At 36.4% G+C, this 23,997-nt stretch overlaps 1 protein-coding gene across 1 annotated transcript in view; it reads right to left on the bottom strand.

Moving 5' to 3' along the window:
• The window catches only part of CEP295 (centrosomal protein 295), a 40,809-nt gene extending 17,543 nt beyond the window's left edge, over nt 1-23,266 (bottom strand). Inside the window, exons 1-16 of the mRNA XM_059817100.1 lie at nt 23,159-23,266; nt 21,859-22,059; nt 20,501-20,625; nt 19,508-19,601; nt 14,802-14,915; nt 13,282-13,422; nt 11,966-12,149; nt 11,023-11,214; nt 9,861-10,085; nt 8,534-8,640; nt 6,793-7,005; nt 5,890-5,987; nt 4,683-5,766; nt 3,519-3,690; nt 3,210-3,362; nt 1,572-1,685 (exon numbers count right to left, since the gene is read on the bottom strand). Coding sequence (XP_059673083.1) covers nt 1,572-1,685; nt 3,210-3,362; nt 3,519-3,690; nt 4,683-5,766; nt 5,890-5,987; nt 6,793-7,005; nt 8,534-8,640; nt 9,861-10,085; nt 11,023-11,214; nt 11,966-12,149; nt 13,282-13,422; nt 14,802-14,915; nt 19,508-19,601; nt 20,501-20,625; nt 21,859-22,059; nt 23,159-23,266 — 3,325 coding nt within the window. The remainder of the gene's footprint in view (nt 1-1,571; nt 1,686-3,209; nt 3,363-3,518; nt 3,691-4,682; nt 5,767-5,889; nt 5,988-6,792; nt 7,006-8,533; nt 8,641-9,860; nt 10,086-11,022; nt 11,215-11,965; nt 12,150-13,281; nt 13,423-14,801; nt 14,916-19,507; nt 19,602-20,500; nt 20,626-21,858; nt 22,060-23,158) is intronic.
• Nucleotides 23,267-23,997: the final 731 nt, after the last annotated feature.

The raw sequence follows: 23,997 nt of genomic DNA, 5'->3' as shown, positions 1-23,997 counted from the left end.
CTGACTGAATTGAAAAGGATGGCTCAACACAAACTAAATGAAAAGTTATCTTAAGATTTGGGGCAGCGGTGAAATTCCTAGCAAAACCAGGAGGTGCATACTACATAGCTGTATTGCTCGTAAAGATGCACATATAAGGTAGCAAAGTTGCTGAAAATTCCTTTGCAACTGTAGTGATGTATTTATTTTAGATGGGTACTGAAAACTGTACCGGACCATGAGATGCTGTCATCTTGTAATAAGCTTCAGATTGCTTCAGTCAGTGTTTTGCAAACTTTGTGTAACAGTTTCCAGCAAGTCAGGCATAGCAGTTCTCAATTATAACGATGATAAACTGCATTTCAATCTGCAGGAAATTTGAAGAGAAGCAAGTGCACTGCAACTGAAAGTACTGGAGCCTTTGAGTTAAAACTTATTCCAAGACTGGAGAGACAAGCTAAATTTGGATAGGCAGGGTAAAAAAACAGTAGGAATTGAAAACCTTGACATCCACTTGTTAGTCCAATCTCTTGAAAAACTTCTTAATAAGCTGCTTTCTTTGTTAACCTAAGACTAGTCACCTTTGTCCTTTTATAAAGCCAGGCAAGCTACCCATAACATGCTTAGTAGGTTTCAACAACCCTGTAACAAAATTATTTTGAACATTTGCAAACCACTTTATACCAAAACCAACTTTTTTTTTAATAACTAAAACAACTTGGTTTAATTTATGGAATCAGACTAACTTTGTCACATACGGACACAGTCTATCCTCAAAGGTGTGTTCTCTAATAAAATCTCTTCCACAAATGAACAGAAAAGATCACAATTAAAGTAATCCTTACATTATTGCACTGTTTTTATTTCTGTCACGATTAACAGCTGATTCTTTCAAAGTTGTTTCTTTGAGCTAAGGATAACACTCAGCCTTCCTTTTTTTGGTCTCAACTGTATTTTTAACCAATTTCTTATATACACTGAACTTTCAGTGAACATCTACATTAGCATGTTAACACTCCAGAGTTCTTTTTAAGCATTAATTTCCTTTGTGTCAATACAAGGAATCACTGGGTACTACATCAGGCACACCACTGGTCTGCTCAAAACAGGTTTCCACCTGGTGGAGCTGCAAACCTGAACACCCCACAGTCTGGGCAGAAGATACCTCCCTCAGGAGGAAGACACACCTGTGGCTTTCTGGAGCAGTTTGCTCCCTATGCATGCATGGGATTCTGCTGGTAAGGGCAGGGCAATCAGGTAATACAAAAGAAGTTTCTTTACAGACAATTCTACAAAATACAGATAGAAAGCACCTGCCTTGGATGAGAAATTCATTTCTAGTCAACAGTTTACTGCAGTGTGGACTTTTGTTACTAAAATGGTAATGGATCACAAAAAAAACCCCAAAACCTCAGTCATTCTGAGACACATGCTTATTGAAACACCCTTTTTTACACTTAAAATTAAACAGTATTTAATTAGCACTGCATGTTCTTTAACAAGTCAGGTCATATGCTACAAATAGCTAGCAGTAAAATTAGCAGCGCTGAATGGTATTCACATAATTCCTCGAAGGAAGAGGATTTCCTCACTCGGATCATACGAATTTTCAGCAGTTGTCATCAGCACCTCTTGTAATAATCTACTTGACTGTTTACTTTGCCTTGGACTTCTATTAGAGATTTGTTCCTCACAGTTCGTTATGCTTGAAGGTAACCTGACTTCTTCATGGAGAGCATGACTAATGTTTTATGTATGCAAACTCCCTAATGGTCGAAATGGGAGAAGATTCTCCACCAACAGAATCTGGTTTATCCAAATTTAAAACATTTGTAATCAGTTTGGGTATAGAAATGCAAAAGTTTTTCATGGAGTGCAAAACACAAGATGCACATTCTATTCTACAGAAATAACCTGCTATATTCATACAGTGCTCCATTTTAATAAAGTTAGCCATACTGGGTCAGTAAAAGCCTTTGCCTTACACAGTCAATAGATTATACAGGTTGAAAGATTATACAGGTCATAGATTTCTCAAAAAATAATTCTTAACTCAACTAAAATATTTCTTCTAAAAAAATTCAAACTATTTCTTCCACATAGCAAATTCACCAAAACTTTCAGTAATTTTTCCAAATCCAGAGGCAATGTAACTTCTCTGCTCTGGCTTAAAGATTTCTTTTCTCCCCAACCCGCCCCACACAACAGCCCTTTTTGGCCACCCAATCCAATAAAAACCCTCAAGTTCAACTTTTCAATACCTACCGTGACCAATGGTTAGATAATATAGGAATAAATCACATGTGGATCATAATGGGATTACACAGCAAATGAGTATTCCCTACTCTAGAATTCCACCAGATAATATTTCAGAAAACTTTTTTGGTATGTATTTTGATCTTTTTTTTTAATTAAGATGTGTAACACTAAGCCAACTACTTTTGAGAATATAAATATATTCTTCAATCAAAACCTTCACCAACAAAACTTGTTGTCTAATCAAGATACCAAATTAGTCCAACAAGAATTATTCTGCATAAACCGACATGGACTAGCATTAATTACTTTAATTAAAAAAAATGTCCCATATCAGCTGTTTCATTATTTTGCTCAAGATGAATGCCAACATGACAGGCCTATAATAACTCAGATTGTTCTGCTTAGCTCTTAAAAACACTGGCACAATATTAAACCTTTTGTAAGATATGCATGTCTGCAATTTTTACAGAGTGTTTTGTAGTTGGAAAAAAACCCTAAAAAGATGGTCTAAAAATTTCTTTAGAAACTTGATAGTAAGTTCTTATTTAAAAGATTTCACACTCTCTTGGTATGCTCAAAAGCTAAGCCTTTAAACACTGTCCATCAGCTCTGATGGTTTTTTTTAGTATTATCGTGCAATTGTCTATTAACATAGACCCTGCCCAACAGAAAAATCAACAGGGAATTTAAGTCATGGAATTACAGTGACTTTTCTTTTCTTCCTGAAATTTTGTTTCGATTATGTTTTTCTAAGACAGACACTGACAGGATAAGCTTTTCTCAACTATAACTCACTTAGCTAGTGTATAAATTATACCTTAAAAAGAGGCAACAGTATCAGCTATTATTTCATGATCAATCATCTCAAAGACTCTTCAAAAAAGATTGATTTTCTCCAATCTGTACTTCTCAGGACAGCAGCATTTATCGTGTATTTTATATCCATATATATATTTTTTATTATTTTTTACCTGTAAAAGAAATGTTGCAACTCTTCGGTGTGTCCACCTCTGGTATAACACTAAGTTCATGTTGTTCCAAATCAAGCCCTAACTTGACTTTTGCCACAGGTGGTTTGGAAGATCTCCATTTCTGTTCTCTACATAGAACTTTCTCAGACTGTTCTGTAAAACAAAGTTTTGCATGTTACAATTATATATATATACACACACACACACATATATAAAAATATAAAAAAAATAACTTGGGGAGATGGAAGGTAACTCCATCTCAGCTGCAAAATGAGAAAAATTATAATGAAAAATACTATACAGCCTTACCAGTTCGCTCAGCTGGACCAATGCACTGTGTAATCATTTCACTTCTGTGAAATTTACTCCTGTCACAATTCTCTTGCTGGTAGTTTTCTGACACTTGGAAAAAGTCAGTCCTATTAATCCAGTCAGGCTTTTGTACCTCTGTCATTTCTTCATTTGTGCAGATATGTCTCACCTTGGGGGCGGGGAAGAAGCAACTGTATAAAAGATTGTATTTATACTCATTTATCAAACCAGCATTTTCTTGTGTGTGTATTCCATGCAGGACAATATTGAGCACTTTGAGGAAGTAGTTCCAAGTATGCAAGATACCAGACAGACTTGCTTAGCTTACAAAAGCTTTTGGACATATAGGTATTTTATTTAGCTCTACAAACCTAATGTGCTAAAATATATTTATTTACATTTTCAAAACCATTATTAGATTAGATCAGAATACTCAGCATTTTTAACAGGAACCATTCCTGAAAAGTCTGCTTTTAGTTTTTCGGCTCCTGAATTCAGGAATTTTAGCTGCTTGGAGACTGCAAAAGCAAGAGACAGGGACTCATTTTTCTAAGATGGCTTCTGGGTGGGTTTTTTTGTTTGGTTTTTTTGTTTGTTTGTTTGGGTTTTTTTTAAGAAAAAAAGAAGGCAAAAGGAGCTGCTTTAGAAACTCAAAAATAAACTTGGATTTTTCTTCTGTTACCCAGAAACAAACAAAATTACAAGTCAGTGCAGCTGCCAAACCGATTTCCTAACAGGTACACATAAAAACCCCAAAACTTTAAGAAATAATCTATTCAAAATGCTTATGATATCCTTTGAGGTACTGCTTAAGTATTTTTAATACAAGAGCTGTTTTACACATACAGCTGTATTTCTAGAGCTGAAGAAAACCATACCTGCAGATATTTCAGACAAGAAAACTATTTCAATAGGCATTATGTTCAGAGACCAAGCACAGAAGTTCATACTATTGCTGTTAGACTGAACAAAACAGCACTCTTGGGGCTTACAGAAAAAAACTACTGATTACAAATCACAAGTCCTAATTAAAATTTTCATTATGGTAAATCACCTAAAACTATCAACACTCCATGGGATACTTTGCTAATTGGTAGCATTCACTCTTAAATTTGATCACCTACTAGATGACTCACCATGCAAAGCTTTTATAAAGCTTACCTGCTTGTTCAGAAATTGTTTCAAAGCTTCTTGCTGTCTCTGCATCTGTTCCTTCAATTTATCTTGCTTCTGTAAAAGTAGTTGTTCTTGTATTTTCTGTCTAGAAAGAAGAGCTTCTCTTTGTGCATCTAGCTGCTCTTGCAATTCTTTCAAATACTTTTGCTGAGCTTGGATGCTTTCTGATGAAGCCAACACTCTGTCCCTTAAATTCCGTATACCAGAATAATTTAACAAAGATGCATCTCCCATTTTTGATATCAAGAATTCCTCAACACCTTGAGCTTTAGATTCTTCGTGAGATAAAGTCACGGGTTCAGAAAGATTGAGGAGTTGTTCAAAGCTTGTTTTGATGGTGGTCTCTGCAGATCCCTGCTGATATGCCAAAGAGTCAACTGAGGCTGCCTGAACTACATGAGATCCCTTTGTTGCTGGCATGAGGGGTGTCTTAAGTAGAGGCTCTTCTCCAGCTTCTGTCTCTGTTTGATGGTTAGACATCTTCTGAGACAACTCTTTAAAATGCACTGTTTCTAAAGGCTCAGAGGAATCTTCTGCAGGCAAAACAAATCTAACATGCTGTATGCGTGCTTCCGGTTGCGTTCTTACTGTAGTGACATCTTTCACGACTAACCCTGATGGTAACTGGAAGTGAGACGGTTCTCTGACATGATTATTGGAGGTCTCCAACATTCCCTCTTGTTCCTGTGAAGGACAGCCACATGACAAGCAAAACTCTCCATGCTTCAATTTTGATGTTTCTAAAAACTGCACACGTCTGCCAGGACAAGCGTTACGCATTTGCTCTTCATGTTTCTGTGAAAATGGTCTTCCCAACATATGCAATGTTCCTGGAAACATGGGTAGTGACAGTGCATACTCTTGTGCATGAACTTGTTCAGATGGCTGGTACTGTGTTGGTTGCACTCCTTGCCTCTGTAGAAGTGGTTCTGAGACAGGCTTTAAATTAACTGATTTTGTTTCCCCAGAGCTCGGAGGTGTTGCAGAAGTAGACAAGTATCTTTGCTTCAATTTATTCTGATACTCCTGTAGACGCTTTCTAGCTTCTTCAATGGTCTGTTTGTGGAGCCTGAACAGAACAAAACATTAATATTCTCAGAGCGGTGCAAATTAAACATCAATTTCAATAATCAAAGCAATTCAAATTGTTTTGAAACAGGCAACTCAGACTTCATTTCATAAAGGAATTTACCTATTCTGCTGTAGAAGGCGTTGTTGATAATCACGAATCATCTGTAAATGGCTGTCTTTTATAGGACTCCTGGTTTCTGATACAGTAGTATTTCCAGTCTAATCAAAATAAAATAATTTTAAGTGCACATATACAAATAACTCACAGAAAACTATTAAAGCAACAACCTTAAGCTGTATGTTCTGTCTCCTAAGTTTACAGAAGCCACTCTGTCTGTGAGATTTCAGCCTGAGGCAATGAAGCTAAAGCAGCTTCTGGAACAGATGGCCTACAGCTACAGTCTCTCTTGGCAAGTCGAGCATACACCGTCAAGTCAAAGTCAATGGTGCTTACAAGCAGCTTAGCTCAGAGATAACCGTACCCAGTAGCAAACTCAGGGAGCAATGATCCAACAGAGCTGCATTTTCAAGGCCATCAGATTCTCAAAAGAGCACAAGTTGTGCAAATGATTCAAGGTTTTAAAGATTACTTTCCTTCAACATTCTCAATAAATTCTTCTCCTTTAAGAATCTTTGAGATTTAGACAGACAAAAATGTAGAGGTGGGGATTTTTCCTTTTTTTTTCCCCCCTATTTTTTTTTCCTTCTTGAAGAAGGATATGTGCACATGCATAATCATTATATGACTCTAATCAGATTTTACTAACAGGTATTTTAAACAGACATGCTGTCCCTGGGACTATGCAAAGACAATCTAATATTCAAAGTCCAGTGAGATCATGTGAAATAAAAGCTTATACATTAGACAAAAGGAAGCTTTTATATGTACGAACTTCTGATTCATAACGTAAGAAATAAAAAATGTATTGTCTTGACTGATATAATTTAATATTGGCAAATGGTGCTCTTGATTTTTATAATAAAGATAATTAAAAACTACACACAATTTTCTACAATTCTTCACCTCATGTTCCACTTTGTTCTGCTGATCTGCAGAAGGAATGCTGTGGCTTTGTATCAGCTGACCTTGCTCTTCCTCCTCTTTTTTTTTCTTAGCCTCCTCCAAACAGGTTTGCATTTGGATCTTCAGAAAGTCAGCCTCCAAACGTGCTCTCTCTTCTTCAATTTGTTTAAGCAAGGCCAGCTGTTCCTGTTTCTGTTTCTCTATTTGCTCATTCTATTGAGAAGAAAAATGAGGGTGAATCTCCAGAACTGAATGACAAAGTCAAAGACCCCTGACATACACCACCACACACAAAACTTTGTTTCAACTTACAGTAGAAATTTCATTGCTTGTGACAGGCATTTCTGAATTGTAAGAGGCCTTTAAAAATAGTTCCAAAGTTTACAAGAATAATTTTGTTTTACTGGCTAGATATATCTAATAGTCCCTGAATCCATTTAACTATTGCCCTGTCATGTGCTCTCAAATCAATAGAATGGATAAAATCAGAATCTAGCCATTCAAGATAGATTATCATTTTCCAGAGACTGCAAAAGAAGTCCTTTTCTTAAATTGAATTCAGAAATCTACTTTGCATTTTATAGAGCTTTTCATCAAGAGTTCACCACATTTAGATGTTAATTCAAGCCTTACATAACTTCTGAAATAGCTAATGTATAACCACTTTAAGAGCACTCCATAAATCTCTGAAGTAGTTTATTCTCTTTCCATGTACCTATCAGCTACAAATCACTTAGATACATGCGTAGCAACAGCATATATACTTTTAGAATGGAAGCGAAGAAAAATTTCAAAGCACTGGCAAAGATGAAGTGGGTAACAGCCTTTAATGAGACAGTCTGAATGGGGATGTCAGGAAGAGCAACCTGAGAAAAAGCTAGACCTGAGAACAGTTAATGTGGACATAGCAATATATACACCTGGGCAGATGCAAAGTGGGATAAAATGAATGTTAAAGAAAGTAACCACACTTTCACAGAGGATCTGCTGCCTTTTTTTTTTTTCTTCCTTAAACCAGTATTATTCTGTCAAATTTCTGTTTCCTGAATTTCTGAACTTTAACTCTACAATTTAAGGCTGCGCTAAGACCTGAATTTCAACTTACTTTTTTTTAATTGATAAACCACCATATAATAGCTGGTAGGTCTCTAATGATACAACAAAAATGAAAATATAATGAAACATATATACAATACTTATAATGAAATAATACATAAAGTTACTATTTTCTAAACATAATAAATGTAGCATTCCCATAGACACAAAAGACTTTCTGCGTTTCCTAGTTAATTTAATAACAGAACCAAAATATTCAACGTTTGTAAGCTTTTCCTGTCACTCTAAACACAATCCCACAGACCTTGCTGTGTTATTACACAGGGTTAGTAAAGTTTTCACAGAATTGTGTATTGTTGACTATATCCTCCCTAAAGCAAAAGGTATTAATCTACAATTGGGATTCTCATTTAATCATAGGGTGGCATCCTCTGCCTATAGCCTTGTTAGATTTTAAGAAACTGGGTTCTTCCACTCTATTCTAAATTCCAGCTAGTGCTCAGTCATTTTTAAAAAGTTAATACACAGAGACTAAGCACAGAAAAATGTTACAGTAAAAGTTTATTTGTTACAAGCATGTTAAAAGGATCTGTAGCTGCTCTATAACCTGAAGTATTTTAGAGTCTTGCGTATATCACTTTTTTTACACCATAACCGAGAAAGGAATAAGTACACACACACTTACCCACTTTCGTCTCTCCTCTTCCATTCTAATTTTAACTGCTTGTTCTTGAGGATGCATCAGAACCGATTTTTCAGCTGCAACTGTATTTTCCAACATTTCCATAGAGTCTAAAAATACACGTTATTTAACTGTGATTGCAGTCAGAAAGGGCCTTGGATCTTCTCACATCCAGCTTCATAGTTTCGCAACCTCTCTAAACAAAACACACAAGCTGCTCTGGAAAGGATAACCATCTCCATGCCACTACTCTGTCTCCATAAGCTGGAAAATCAGTTTTTTGTATTATTTAAGCCTTAATGGCCCTTTATCATGTGTCTTTCTTGGATATACAGTAACGGCTCAGCTCCAACAGGACTGAAGATTGCTTCTATCAGATTACATGGTAGCCACACATTAACCTCGCAGAACAAAGAGGGTATAAAACTGGCACTCTCTGGTCAAATGATCTAACATTTGGCTATTGCACAAAAAGCAAGTCTTCATCCTATACTATCACCTTCAAATAGCAGCACATTGTCCCCAGAGGTATGTTTTCACTCATTCTGCACTCTCCAATCCCCAGGAATTATGCTGTTGTACCTATGTACAATGCTTAAGCGATATAGTTCAATCTCATTTAAAAAAACAAAAAAACAGCACCCTATGAAAGCAAAAAAACCAACCCACCACAACTTAATCACTTCAATAGAATTCAGAAATCCCACTTAGCATACAAGTCCACCAATTTCAGCACCAGCATAACCAAAAGAGCACAAAGGACAGATTTGTGCCCCAAAATGATTTGGCTACCAAACAAAATGCAATGTCTAATTGCTATAAATTCCAGTTTTGTAAAAAGGCTTTTCAGAATGGTGCCTAGAAGCAGAAAAAAACCCCCCATGATTTCAGACACATCAGCTCATGCTTGTCTTGTGCATTTCTAGCTGTTAATCTCTAAAGCATCTGGCTTTTCCAGTTCAACAGGTACAGAACTTCAATGCCCAATTTTGCACTGAGAATTCTATTCCTGAAGGCAAACACCTATCAAAGCATGGCAACACCAAGTGTGACAACAATTTGGGTGAGATTTAAAAGATACAAAGGTATTTCGGACATCTTTCCTCCACGCGACCTTAATGGGCAAGTTGGACATAAGAGCAAAAAAACCTCTCATATTTGTGGTTTCAATAAATCCACAACGCACTGTAGGCAAAGACAGGAGAATTGTACCTTCCGGCAACATGACAAAACATCACCACTGAAAATTCAAACAGTTTTGTTACAGTCCACCCTTACAACACTTTCTGCTTCTACACAACAAATTTTGATGCAAGTATGTATTATGTACCTTTGGCTTCACATACTGTATTTTTCTGTTGCTCATAGTTAAGTTCTAAATCACATAATGGTCTCTCTTCACTAGCAATTGTGCCTGATTCAATAGTCTCAATTTCACTGTGAATCTCTTTCTCACTTTTTGATGTCCACTCCTCTTTTTGGCTTCTAATCTTGTTCAGCAATTTCTTTAAGGCAAGTTTTGACTGAGGTTGGTGAGGTTTTGCTTCTTCATGATCTATAAAAAAAATAAATACTGTTAAGAGTTTTGCGTCATGAGTATCTTCACATCATAAAAACAAAAAAAAAAATCTTTCTTTTTTTTAATTGCTTACAAAGTTGGACAAATAGCTCATGTATATTACCAAGTTTTAAAAGCTTAACAATATTTTCTCTTACCTGCAAGAGAGAAGCAGTAGTTTGTCTCTGCATGCTACAAAAGGAGGGCTAAGCTAGTTGTAGTGTTTCACAGTGAGACTACTCCTAGACTGTACTGTTGCAGAAATAAGCAGTACTATCCCCCCGCCTGCTCTCTATCCTGCCCTCTCCTTTCTATTAGCACTGGCAACACAATGCATCACAAACCAAAAAACAGATTGTGCCAGCAAAGGGACATGGTAGAAATGTTTGGCCAGGCAGCAAAGTTCACTAACACACTTCTTGTTCACATCAGGTTGTCCTGTTCACACCACAAGCGAAGAATACACACACACGCAACTGTTGCAGCCTGCTCACTACATGGAGCAACTCAAATCACAAACCTGAACATAAAGGACATACAATAAGTAGACTTTCAGCAAAGTCAAGGTTTAACTCTGAAATATTTCAAAACATAAAATGAAAAATATTTAAGCTCACATACAAGCATCATCCCATAATTTACACTAGTTATATAGAAATTATTATGGCTGCTAATAATGTAGTTCTTAACAATTAAAAATTATTCTCAGTATACTAATGAACTGAAGTATATTAGAAAGAGAAGTCATATTTTCCTTTTTAAATTCATAATAATTAGAGTATTATCATCCATGATAAACATCATAAACCACTTGATACTGAAATACTTCACAGGCATTAAGGAATTTTAGTTAATGCTGAAGTTAATTGAATTGATATATTAAACTAAAGCTCTTCCACTATAAACCAAAAAAGTTTAAGTTTAAAAGCTTTACTTTCTGATTCATTGGGGACCTCCTCTTCTATCATCTGTCCCGATTCTTGTTGGGTATCACAAGTAGATTCTGGTTGAGTGTCACAAGCAGATTCTTGCTCCAAAGAGATATCAAGATCATTATCTTGAGATCTGTCAGAAGGGGCTGGCAAAGGTTGTGGCTCAAACTGCAAAATCAGGTCTTCTTTAATTTCTAATTAAAAGAACAGAGACACATAAAACAACCAATGTCCATGCGTACGTTCACATACCCAACTGAGTCTACGTAGCAACAACTGGAGTAGAGGAGCAGGCCTTGGGGGTTCACATGCCCAGGAGCTAGCAAGTGGAGAGACTAAGGATCAAGGGCCAGCTGCTAGGTAGAATGAGTGTCTAAAGCCACTTACTGAGTGATCCATAGCACATATTGGAGCACACCAGTGCATATGTGGACATGTGAGGTAACTGGAAGGGTTACAGGGTCCAGGATGAATTACTGGATAGACTGGGTGTCTAAGACCTGTTACTGGGGGATCCACAGTGTGATGGGTGGATACGTGGGATGCAGGGGACAGCTATTGGGTAGACTGAGTGTCTAAGACCACCTGCTGGAGGGATCCATACTGTACATACAGACATATATCCCCCTAATAGGCCTTCAACCGGATCATGGTTTATGGATTATGGTTGGACTTGATGATCTTGCAGGTCTTTTCCAACCTTAGTGATTCTGTGATCAGCCAGAACAGCAAACAAGATGAGGCCATTTCTGCTGTTTGTGTTTAATGAGAATGCTGTGTTTTATGTGTTGGCCTGCGTGTACACGTACTGAAAGCTTGCTCATGTGTGCGCCTACTGTGAATACACACAGAGCCTTGCTACCAGCTAGACCTGGGAACAGGCAGCTGCAGCAGCCTCTCCTCCACTGGGCTACCAGATTCAGCAACCTACAACAAATTACTTACTCATGTCTTCACTATACATATCTTCAAATGCAAACTCCAACTCTCTCTGCCATTCTTCTTTTATTTCCATGCGTTTGTATGCAGGCATAAAAAGTTGAGGTGGCATCTGCGCCACAATCTGTCTTCTGCGCATCCGATCCATATTCTGCATTTGCTCAAGTTCTTTCAGTAGCCTTTCCCTGTCCTTGAAGTATAAAGGAGGGATAAACAAACATTTATTGTTCACATTCAGACAGCCATATGTCAGGACTGAAAAAATACTTCCATTTGGTTACCATGAAGTTTGTTTAATCCTTAATGTTTAAAGATAATTTTATTTTAGGGAGAAGGTGCTTCCTTGGGAGAAGGCTGTATCTGACCTTTGAACACAAGAGTCATGAATACCACCTAGAAGATCTAATGTTAAATAAAGGATCAGACGGTACACCTGTAGAATTAAATCTTCTGTTTTGTAAGGTAAATGAGTACTTCTTTTGGCTGGTTACTTTTGTTAGTATGTACTTCAGCCATTGCTACTTTTTAAAACGTGAACTAAATATTCTTGGCACACTACAATTATATATGAAAGGTATTTTAAAAAAGTTTTATTTGAAGTCTTGTTGGGTTTTGTTCCTGTTAATTTAAGGAGCATCAGTAATATTTCCACAGTTCCCCATTTTCGTTAGGTTACTCATTCAGGGCCAATCATATCTCAACTAAAAAAACCAGGAAGCATTTACTATTTCTAGCCTCCAAAAATATTTGTGAAGGTAACAAACAATAAAACAAATTTCAGAGCATACCTCTATGTACAAAGACCTTTCTCAATAGTTCAGCTTTGCTTCTTAAAAGAAACAATTTCAGTATTTCCAGACTTATACACTAACAGAACCTCAGCCTTTAAATAAAAACTTTGAAAAGTTTTCCAAAAATAATAAACTGTTGCCTTCTTAATAATAAGCTAATTTTTTCCCCTGAAGCACAGACTAAACAACTCCAACTAAAGCTGATGTGAAAAAGTAGAACTCATCACCTATTAAAAAAAAGTTTATCTTGATTAATATCAATTTGTTAATAGCTGGTCATACACTAAGATAACAAAAACTAAAGGATGTTCTTCTAAAGGTTTGCCTTAATCTGTATGCTTTCATTCTTCCTCCTTCCAGATAGCCAAAAAAAGCAAACAGAATTTGATGGTTTTTAAACGCATTCTGAAAACTCCACATAGTCCATCAATTTTCCTCCTGTAACTGTAATTCCTTTACTAATCAGCTCCCTACAACTTAATTAATGCCGGTCATTTTGACATTAAAACCAGGCACAACTACATTGCCTACCTGAGCCAAATGGACCTTCTTCAAGGCATGACTTCCTCTGAGATGTGCCTTTTCAAGCTGCTCTCTTCTTTCCCTCTCTGCTTCTCTGTGTAGTTCCTCCAAACGCTTCCCTTCTTCAGCAGCAGCTAACCGAGCATCTGGCTGGCAGTCAATCAATAGTTTAGCCCATGAAGTTCTTTGTGGTAGTTTAAAGCATATGTAACAATAAATAAATTAATAATTCTGTAGCAAAAGCACTTAAAGAAAGGCATACAATGCCATATGAACATCCTTGAAGGATTATAATTGTTGGTTGCAAGCAGGACCAAACTAGTTTTTTGCCTTTAAAAAAAGGCATATTTACATATTCCTTAAGTGTAGGTGTCAAAGTGTTCTAGTTTCAAGCTGTACTAGGAACAATAATTTGTATGATTTTTTATAGCAGAGTGGTTATTTTTCCTGCAACACAAGGCAAAATGAATAATACAGTCGATATTACAGACTGACTCCTTCTATCCTCACGGTTTTGTTTTAAACAAGGAGGGTGGGGGGAGAATAAATCCAGATGCATTTTCATTCTCATTTGGGAAACCAGAAACAATCTCCAATTTTTAAATAAGAAAATCTTACTAAAATACATGAAAATTCAAAAATAAAGTAAAAAAAAAAATCTATCATTGCACATAAGCAAGGCTACAAAGATTAACATTTTGGAATTTTCTGTTACAAAGCTGAGCAAATTACAGCATGTCCTCTTATTGTTTAGGCCTAGTCCTTCAAATGTTAAGAAAAACCTAAATCTTCATGACAGAATATTTCATGAATACACTGAAGAAAATATTCACAAAAATAAATTAATTGAGAGAGCTTTTCTAGTCTAAAAGAGGCTGATCCAGAACAGGAACTTAGACTGTGGTCTTACAACACCGACAAACCAAACTACTGTTTGGTTCACTTTTCAATAGCATTATCTTAATTCAAAAATCACCTCTAAAAGCTAAGCTCTTGCTCCATCTCTCACTTTTCCAGGTCCTCCCCTTCTTCTGATCTGACTCTGCCCTTTGTCCAAGCGTACTGTAAACTTGTGTAAACTTTCCCAGCTGGTGAAAATCTACTCATCGTTCTTTTTCCCAAATTAGACTTCTGCCATTTTGGCAAGCTGAAACCATTGACTGCATGAACGGATGAACACAAATATGAGGTAAAGACTGGGAGTACATAGCTAAAAAGAGGGGAAAAGAAAAAAGCAGGGCAACTGCAACTATTAATGTTATGCCAGTCTTGTGAATTCACCTCCTTACAGAGGTCTGTTCATGTGGGAAAGACTGTCAGGTGTGATCCCACAAGTGACTGAGCACATAACAGGCCTTACAAGTTTCCCCATCTAAGATTCTGATTAGTAATTTGTGTAATGGCTGCTTTATACAAGTTCTTATTTTTAAACAAGTTCTAGAAAACTGAATTGCTGAGATCTAGACACTGTATGCAATATAAAGAAAGATATATGGAAGCATGTATCACAAACACTTGGAGATAATCACCTGTTCTCCATCCACTTCTCTGTCCACATAGGGTTCAGAAATATGATAACGTGTAACAGAAAAGTTGCCAGCACTGTAGGGCTTCATTGCAGGAGTCTTTTTCACTTCAAAATTCTAGGAAAAAAAAGTACAAGTACAGCTGTATCAGAAAACAGTATCTCTAGCAAAGCAACTAAACAGAACGTAAGTGATCTGTATGCTTAAATTAATATTAAAAGAAAGCCACCCCCCCAAATTCTCTCCTGAAAATATTGTTTAAAACTTTACATATATTTAATAATTAATAAATCACATCAGCACAGGCAGATCTAGAGGGCTTAACAACTGGACAGCATCTAACAGTCTAAGGCAAACTCTTCCACACAAACTGACATTCATCAGAGTGCTCTACCTTCATGTTTCAAAAGCATTACCTTAATTTAAAAGCACTTGAGTTTAATGTACTAACACAAATCCCACTTAACAACAGCTGTCACACTCACCTCAAAGCAGGGCAACCACAGATCCACAATATAATTATACCTAACAGCAAAATAACACTTCTCAAGTACAGACTTCCTTTACTAAACTCAGAACCATTATGTCCAATTATTCGTTGACCAGAGAAAAGAGCATTTTCCATAACTTCACTGGAAAGCGTCTATTCATATAATACAAAGTATTCTTTTTTTTTTTAAAAAAGTTTTGGGTACACTACCACATTTCAACTCCTGTCTGAAAGAGTTTGAACGCTGAGCAACCAGACCCTCCCTCTTCTTTGGCTCAGCCTCATGTTCTCAGTAGTGAGGTAGCCATGTTAGGTAACTCAGTATTCTGTACGACCTGCCTTTGTACTTCTAACATCTCCTCAATTAATCTTTTCCCAGCTTCCTCTTCCCTTGACTTCCTCCTGAAAAAGGATTCTTATCCACATTAACTAAAACAGCAAGTTTCATATCCCGAGGGGTTTAAAACTAACATGACCGTAAACAAATGCACATACACAAAAAGCAGCATTAAGTCTCAGGAATATCTTAAACTTATCTCTATGTAAGATGAGGCATACAAAATCTCACTATTGATTATCTCTTGCTATTTTATAAATATTGTAGAAAGTGAAGTCTTTAATTTAAAGTCGTATGATATGCAACTGGGTTTAGCTTTACCAGCAGAACTTCAGTAACTTATTTCATGGTTCTTAAGCAAATGCATGTTATTGTAGTAGGAAGGAAAAACCCCCAGATATATACAAATAAAAGCACGCAATCAAGAATTTCGCTTTCATTTGTACATAATGCTGTTCAAAAATTGCTTTCTTAATCAATAAGTCATAGTAATTGTAACAGATCAACATTAACCAAAACACTTGTACATACTGATTATAGCTCTGAAAACAGACAAGCGCTACGCCTAAACCTCATTAGCCAGATCACCAAGACTGCTTGACCTATACGGTGTTACTTTCAGAATGTATAATTAAACCTCAGTCTTCTGAATTATTTTTTTTAAAAAAGTAAAACTAACAAATCATTGATTAATAAATACATTTAATAAATCAAATCTCCAGAATTTTATTCAAAAACTGTAGAGATGTGAGAATTATGTTGGAGGCTGCAATTTTCCACTTAATGTCAAAAGCAATTTAGGTTGAAAAAAATAATACTTGTAACATTATTACACCTCATGGTGGAACCACTGCAGTTAAGAATCTGTCCATCAAGAGGTTTGTAACTCCCCCCTCCTTTTTTTTCTTCCCCTAAAGAAGTAAACAATTCCACACTAAAATCTGGCAAAACTGGGGCAGCAATGTATCACGAAATGAAAAAAAAAAAAAAAAAGAAAAGCCAACTCTACAAATGTTATAATATTCAAGAAGAATATTTTTAGGTCGTATTTCCATCACATAAAAATCTTATAGATCATACAAAAAAAAAATTAAGTTCATAAGAACTCGCTGACACTTGCCAATAAAATGGTGTTCACAGTTTAACTTCAATTAAGTAACCTAACAGTTGGTCTAACTAAATAAGGCCTTAATTCCTAAAAGCTCTCCTTCTAAGAATTAAACTTGATTATGACAATATATTTAGAGTAAAAACACTTCTTTTGTAACCGGGTAAAGTAACAATAATAGGAGTATCTTCTGAAAATGTTTCTTATATTTTAAGTAATCCTGCAATGAACAACACTGCCCTAGCTCCATTTTATGAATTTTTATTCAGTTGTTATTGCAACAGAGCATCAGATTATGATTATAGTTATGTTTAATAAGCTCTTTATGTAAATTGAATCAAGAAAATAAGCATGCTTATGCAGATGACCTTGTAATTTGCTGTAAATCACAGGATCTAGAGTAAAGTTAAGCAATTCAAATTCAGTGCCTTTTGAATAATGCATTTGCAAAACAAAGCCCCAGATTTTTTCCCCCTGAAATTGACAGTTAACATCTTTTGTTTCCTCCCTCTATACAGAACTAGGAATAAGCCACAGCTCTAATCACCTCTGATCTTTCAATTACTTAGCATGTACCCCATGCAGTACATGGCACCCAGTTACTCTTCCAAGAAAATAACTTTATTCTTCACCCTGTGCCCTCCCAGCAACATAGGCCTATGACAAATGGATTAAAATCCATACAGATATGAAAACTAGGAAAAAGGCTCAAAGTCAGCTCGTCCTTCCGTGGATCAAATTGACACGCTGTGCTATATTTAAACAATGCAATGCAATCTCTTTCTTCAACAAAAATCCAACGCGTCTGCAGAATTGTTTATTCAATTTGACACTATCAGAGCATGAACTTCTTAAAAGAAAGAAAACCCACGTATTGTAGAAAATCCAGATGTTTGCAAACTCTGCTAAAAACAGCTAAAATCATGTTTGCTGAAAAGGTGAGTAAAGGATATTTGTTCATGGGTGGAAATGCATTAAATTGTAGAATTTCAGGACAGGAAGTTATGATTCTGCAATAGTTAAACAGGGCACTGACCCAGACCTGTCATCCAACACAATCACAAATGCAACTTGTACCAGAAAGTGGGGAAACCCAAACAAAGTCTTCTTGCTTGCCCTGGTGAAAAAAAGACTAAAGAAGGAAATTCTGCATTTGTAAAATGGAAAGAGAGATGCATTACTTAGGTTATATAGTACTGTGCCTTTTTAGCTGTTATATCATCTACAAATATGCATGTTTACTGCAGCTGACTTTCACTCACCAATTAGAAACTTTTTTTTTTTTAATAGAAAGCAACATAAAACACATCCTAAACTGCAAAAGTTACTAGAAAGCAATGCTGCAGCATCTCATGCTTTTCCAACAATGCCAAACATAGCAACACAAGAATGAAAACCAGGAAATGAGGAGTCAAAGTTTTAATTGATACAGACTTCATCTGCTCTACAGCAGATACACCGGGAACATGTCACACGGAACAATGTAGAAGAGAACTTCAGCATGAAAGAGTGTTTGAATTTACCTGAACTGTACCATACAGGACCTTATTCCATCTGTTCTAAATTCCAGTATTGCATATACTTCACCAGAAATAACCCCAAACTTTACCGCTCCCTTAAAACACTTGCTTTAACCCTCACTCATATCCAACTTCCACATTAAGAAAACCCTTGGGCAGCCAGCAAGGAGCCCTACAGAGAAGCACATACTAAGGGATACAAATGAAAGTATATAGGCACTCCTCCTCCTAATCATTCTGAAAACTGTAAGGGTCAAACCTTAGTCAGTTTTTCCAGATACATCAGTACTAAACCCCTATCATCCAACACACTAACCTATACATAACATGCTGGATGTAGCTGGGAAAAGCTCTTATAACTTCACTGGCTCTGAGAGGGACTAGCACACCTTAATCCTTTCTTTTCTTGGCAATGGTCTGAATATCCCTGAACCTGACAGTCTGAAAGGGCACAACAACACATAAGGCAACTTAAACTCAGCATTAATGAAGTTCTGTTAAATTAAATTTACTAAAAGTTAACTCCAAAGTAAAATTGCATATAATGTTCTTCCTGCAGTTCAGATCTGCAGTCCTACAGTAACTTCTATACCTATGCAGAATCTCTCCAAAATCGAAGAAGCATGAAAGAGGTACAAAGTTGCCCCCTAAAAAAAGGGTACAGCATAGAATTAAAAATATGAGCTTTATCTACTTTCCTCCCCAATAGCCTTAGGTACTAGTTTCCTACCAAAATTAAACAGCTTACCCTACATTTAGTATTCCCTACAAGAAACAAAGAAATTGGAGAAAGAAAAAAAAACCAACAAAACCCCACAGCTAAAAAAGTAAAACTATCTTTACTACAGAACTAAACAAAATGCTGCTACTGCGTCATTACGACAGAAGGCTGAGGTGGTGCATACATGCTGAGAAAGATCATTGTAGAGTTTAATACCACTGTGGCTATTAAATGAAAATGAGATCACGATAAAGTTTAAAAGACACATTAACAACAAAAATAAGATCTCAGATGGCAAGAAATAAAATCCACATATAACAAGAGACCAGAAATAAACAAGTAACAAAGCTTACTAGTAAGAAGTCTGCTAATACATAATTCATTAATTTTCTTGATTTTTGCTGAACCACTCTCCTTACAGTATGTAAACAGCAATTTCAGATATCCTGTTGTGAGGAGTCAGACCAATAAATAAATCATTACATTATATAGTACCCTGAAATTGTGATCACTATTGCATCATGGATACGTACCTCAAGAGGACGTGGCGGAGGAGGTGGCAGGCTTGCAACTTTGGCTGCTCTTTGTCTTTCTACTTCCAGAGCATGTTTACGTGCATTTGTACGTCTTGGGGGGGAAAAAAAAAAAAAAAAACCAAAACAAACAAACAAAAAACCCACACCACAGCAAAAAAAACCCCAAACCACAAGAGAGAAGAGAGAAGGAAAATTATTCAAGCAACAATGACAGCACTGTCCAAAATAAAAGGCAAACCTAAACATAAACAGATTCGAATGTATCTGAATTGAATGCTTGGTAGATAGGGATGAGCAAGCACACTGAAAAGTCAACAAAACTTATGCTGAAAGGCAGCGCTGGAAATTTAATTTCTCAAAGTAACACAAAAATGTTAATACACACAAGTTTCTAAAGAACAAAGCAAAATCCCTGCTTTTCACTTAAGTTTTCAGAAAGCACTGCATCACTTCGACATATTTTAATTGCTCAAATGGGGACAAAAATAAGTATTTACTCAATAGGTCTCAGCTCTGCTCAAGCGCAACTACCCCCAAGAGTACACAGCCCATTTTTCATGCCAGCTCAATTTTGGTCCAATCCGCCTGAAAAAAACCCAAAACACTAAAAGAAGGAAGACCTTGGCAAATGCGATAGGTCCTTTTTTCAAGTGGGTAACTCTCCATCAGGAACTGGCCTGAGAACATTTCATATGTCACTGAATAGCTGCCAGCCAACAATCTAAACTGCAAATAGCAATAGAGATGAAAGGTTCCCCACTCACTAAGAGTCTATAAGGCCAGCTCGTATACTTGTCATTTTTGTCTTGGTTTTAAAACTACAATTCTTACCAAAATCCACAAACTTTGTCCACAAGTGTTAATTCTCTAACCCATAAAATTTCAAGATTAAAAAAGCTCCAAGCAAGAAAGATCAAGATTGTTGCCTTTCACCTTGTGACATGTTAAAATGCATTCTACACTTAATAAAACTAGATAACTATTGCATACCGGGCTTGCTCACGAAGTAATTTTTCTTTTTGGTACTTCTGCTCTTTCAGGGCTTTCCTGTGTCTCTTCTCTGCTCTTTGTTTCCTTTCCTCTGCTTGCTTTGCCAGAGCTTCTAAGTCAGGTTCCTTAACAATAAATATTGCAAGCACTTAATACAGGATTTTACTTACTTCTCATACTATCAGTCTGATATTTCGAATTAAGTACTGCTGTTAAGAATCACAAGCTCAAAATTACTTTCTAGTAATTTCTACTCTAATAGTAGAGTAAAAATACTCTAAAAAAACCTTTTCTTCCTCTGCCATCTTCTTTATTCTCTTCTTCTCTACCACCAATGTGGCAGCAAATGTGCCACATCCCTTGGTCAGTGTAACCAAATACTGATGTGGAAACCTTAGCTTCCCTCCACATCTCTTTATCAAAGAGAGTAATAGAAATATACTTACACATTTCAGCAAATGCTGACTAAACTGTACAGAGAAATCAAGTTACTACCTTTCAGTCATAAATTACAACAATTGTGTATCAACAGAAACATTTTTTTATAATTAGTTCTGTTCCTATGGCACTGGTACCACAGTTTTCCCCAAACTCATCCATCCTAGCATCGGAAAGGACTTTACAAAGAAGTTAATTTAGAGACACTGAGATACGGAAAAGCATAATGCTATTTCACTTGGGTTAAAAAGCCTGACTAATTCAAGCTATCCTGCAAAATTCAAGCAAGAGATGTGTGGCACTGCTGATTTCCATAAACCTGGTTCAGAGTCAAACCTATGGAAAATTTCTACCCAACAACCTCAATAATCTCTCAAAGTTATCGGATTTTAAAGAAAGTGAAAATAGTTTACAGGTGCAGAATTAAGAGGTGACACTAGTTTGCAGTCTAGACAAAGGCCTCTGAAGCCCTGACCAAGACTTTCCATGTCACATGAGCACTGAAGAAAAAAAAAAGTTGTGTATTTTCCTAACCATAGAAAAGATACTATTACATGGTAGAGAAAAAAGTTACTATATTACTGACATACTTGAGACAATGATTCACCATGTGCAATTTAGTCAAATACAAACATATACTATCATATATGTGTACCATCTAACATAAACAAAATAATTTCAAAAGTTTGCACAGCAAAAGCCTTAGCAGATGGGCCTGCTAGACCATTTAATCCTGGTCTTGTGGAAAGGTATCTGCAAAAAAGTACATAAACATTCCTAAGAAGCTTCCATTCTTAAAAAAATGTCATTTTAGGTATTAGGACTGCGAGATGAAGAATATATAAAAACGAAACAGGAATCTTGGTATTTCTAGAACATAAAGAATTTCTCTGACAGCAATATTAAGCTATTTTACTTACGTTCTCCTTGGCTTGTCGGTGACCCTCACCAATCGCTCTCAAGCTTGATAAATACAGTTTTTCTAAGGCTTTCATCTTTTGATCCTGTGCTTTCTGCCATTCAGCTCTCAGTGCCTCCTCTAACTGATGTAGTTGTTCTTCTCTCCTCTGCTTTACTTTCTGTCTTATCTGCAAGGCGATATACTTCTGTTGCTCTCTAACCTGCAGAGATAGCATTTCTGTTTTGTCAGCAACTTAAAAAAGCACAATATTTTTGCAGTAAGTCTTTCCACCACATACTCTACCCTCCTTTCAGATTTCCATCTCATCTACTATTCCGTTAAAAATCTGTCCAGAAAATACTTTAATTTTGGAAAAAGGTAACAGCAACTTAAGTATTTAAATAATAAATTTAATCTTAGTTAAATGTTTCAGCTGAAGTCCAAAGAGCAACATACAACTGATAAACAAAATGCAAAAACTGTTTTGAATATCCTTCCCTCCAAAAATACAACACAATAATTTATTAAAGACTCCTATTACAATGCAACATGGTTTACAGAAAATCAGCAACTATACTGATAAATTAAAATCTGTTTACAAAGTTTTTGTTTTCCACTTTGTCAGTAAAATTCTCTTGGCTAAAGAGAAAAATGTGTATTTTTTGAAGATGTGAAAGACCTGAACAGCTTGTGTAGGACAAAGCAGAGGAACGCTAAGAAAAGAGTAAGAAGAGAAATGGAGAAATAGCCCTGTGGTCTAACAACTGGACAGCAGAACAGAAACGAAAGAAAGATGATCAACAGACATGTTCTGAAGAACATAAAGGTACTTTGTTCAGACATTCTAAAAGGAGCAGTACTTAAAGCATTTAGAGCTATGACATTGTAGCAATTCAGTTTGTCTACTGGAAAGCTGTGAAGTTCTGTATTAGCAGTAGTTGTCTTATTTCTTCTGTATGATCACTGTGAAAACACCTGGCACACTGTAAGAGGTTTTGAATCCCTATACAAGTGACACATCAGCAGAAGAGAGACAACTGCATGTTCACAGCCAAATAAAAATGGTAGATATTGGGAAGCTGGCACAGGAGAGATACTGGAACAGATGCCAAAGTGAATCTAACAAACAGAGAAGGTATCACAAGCAAAATATGCACTTAGTGAGAAAAGGAAGATAATTCACAAATTCAATAGAAACCTATATACAATATTATGACCCTGAAATTTAGTTTACATGAAATAAACTTTTCAGTTAATTTTCCTAAATTATTTATTACATCATTAAATGAAATACACAATGTGCGAAAATACAGGCATACTTGCTGTAGCCTCAGTTTTCTTCTTCTTTCATATTCTTCTTTCAGAAGCATGGTTTCTTCATTAGGACTAAGCCTCAATTTCCCAACTTTTGCAACTTTCCTCTTCATCTTTGGAAATGATCAATAATCAACCTCTATGAGAACAACATGAAAAACAGGAATTGTGCATAACTAATATAGATAAACCAGCTATAAAAAAAACAGGTAGTGCCATAACCTTACAAATCTGTCATGGTATCTAGCCGTATGAGCTACTACTGTTCACATCTGTTCCAATCGTACTCAACAACATTGGCATTGTCTTTGTCAGTCACAACATGTACTGCATTTGAACTATTACATTATGTAGCAAACTCTGCAACAGTATCATATTCACATTCTACACTGCGGGCCAGAGAGGCACATCCCCAAAGTAAACAGCAAACACCATTCCACTCCTGGGAAGATAAAAAACCCAAAAACCTACTGAAAACCACACCACACAATAAAGCAGGCTGGTCACTTGCATGATTTCTACTGAAATAGAATCATCATAGAATCGTTCAGGTTGGAAAAGACCTTTAAGATCATCAAGTCCAACCGTAAACCTAACACTGCCAAGTCCACCACTAAACCATGTCCCGAAGCACCTTATCCACACGTCTTTTAAATACCTCCGGGGATGGGGACTCAACCACCCCCCTGGGCAGCCCATTCCAATGTCTGACAACCCTTTCAGTGAAGAAATTTTTCCTAATATCCAGCCTAAACCTCCCCTGGCGCAACTTGAGGCCATTTCCTCTTGTCCTGTCACTAGTCACTTGGGAGAAGTGACCAACACCCACCTCTCTGCAACCCCC

The sequence above is a fragment of the Gavia stellata genome, chromosome 1 (genome assembly GCF_030936135.1).
Source record: "Gavia stellata isolate bGavSte3 chromosome 1, bGavSte3.hap2, whole genome shotgun sequence".
NCBI lineage: Eukaryota > Metazoa > Chordata > Aves > Gaviiformes > Gaviidae > Gavia > Gavia stellata.
Note: the sequence above shows the minus strand (reverse complement) of the source record. Positions and strands in the feature narration are given on the sequence as shown.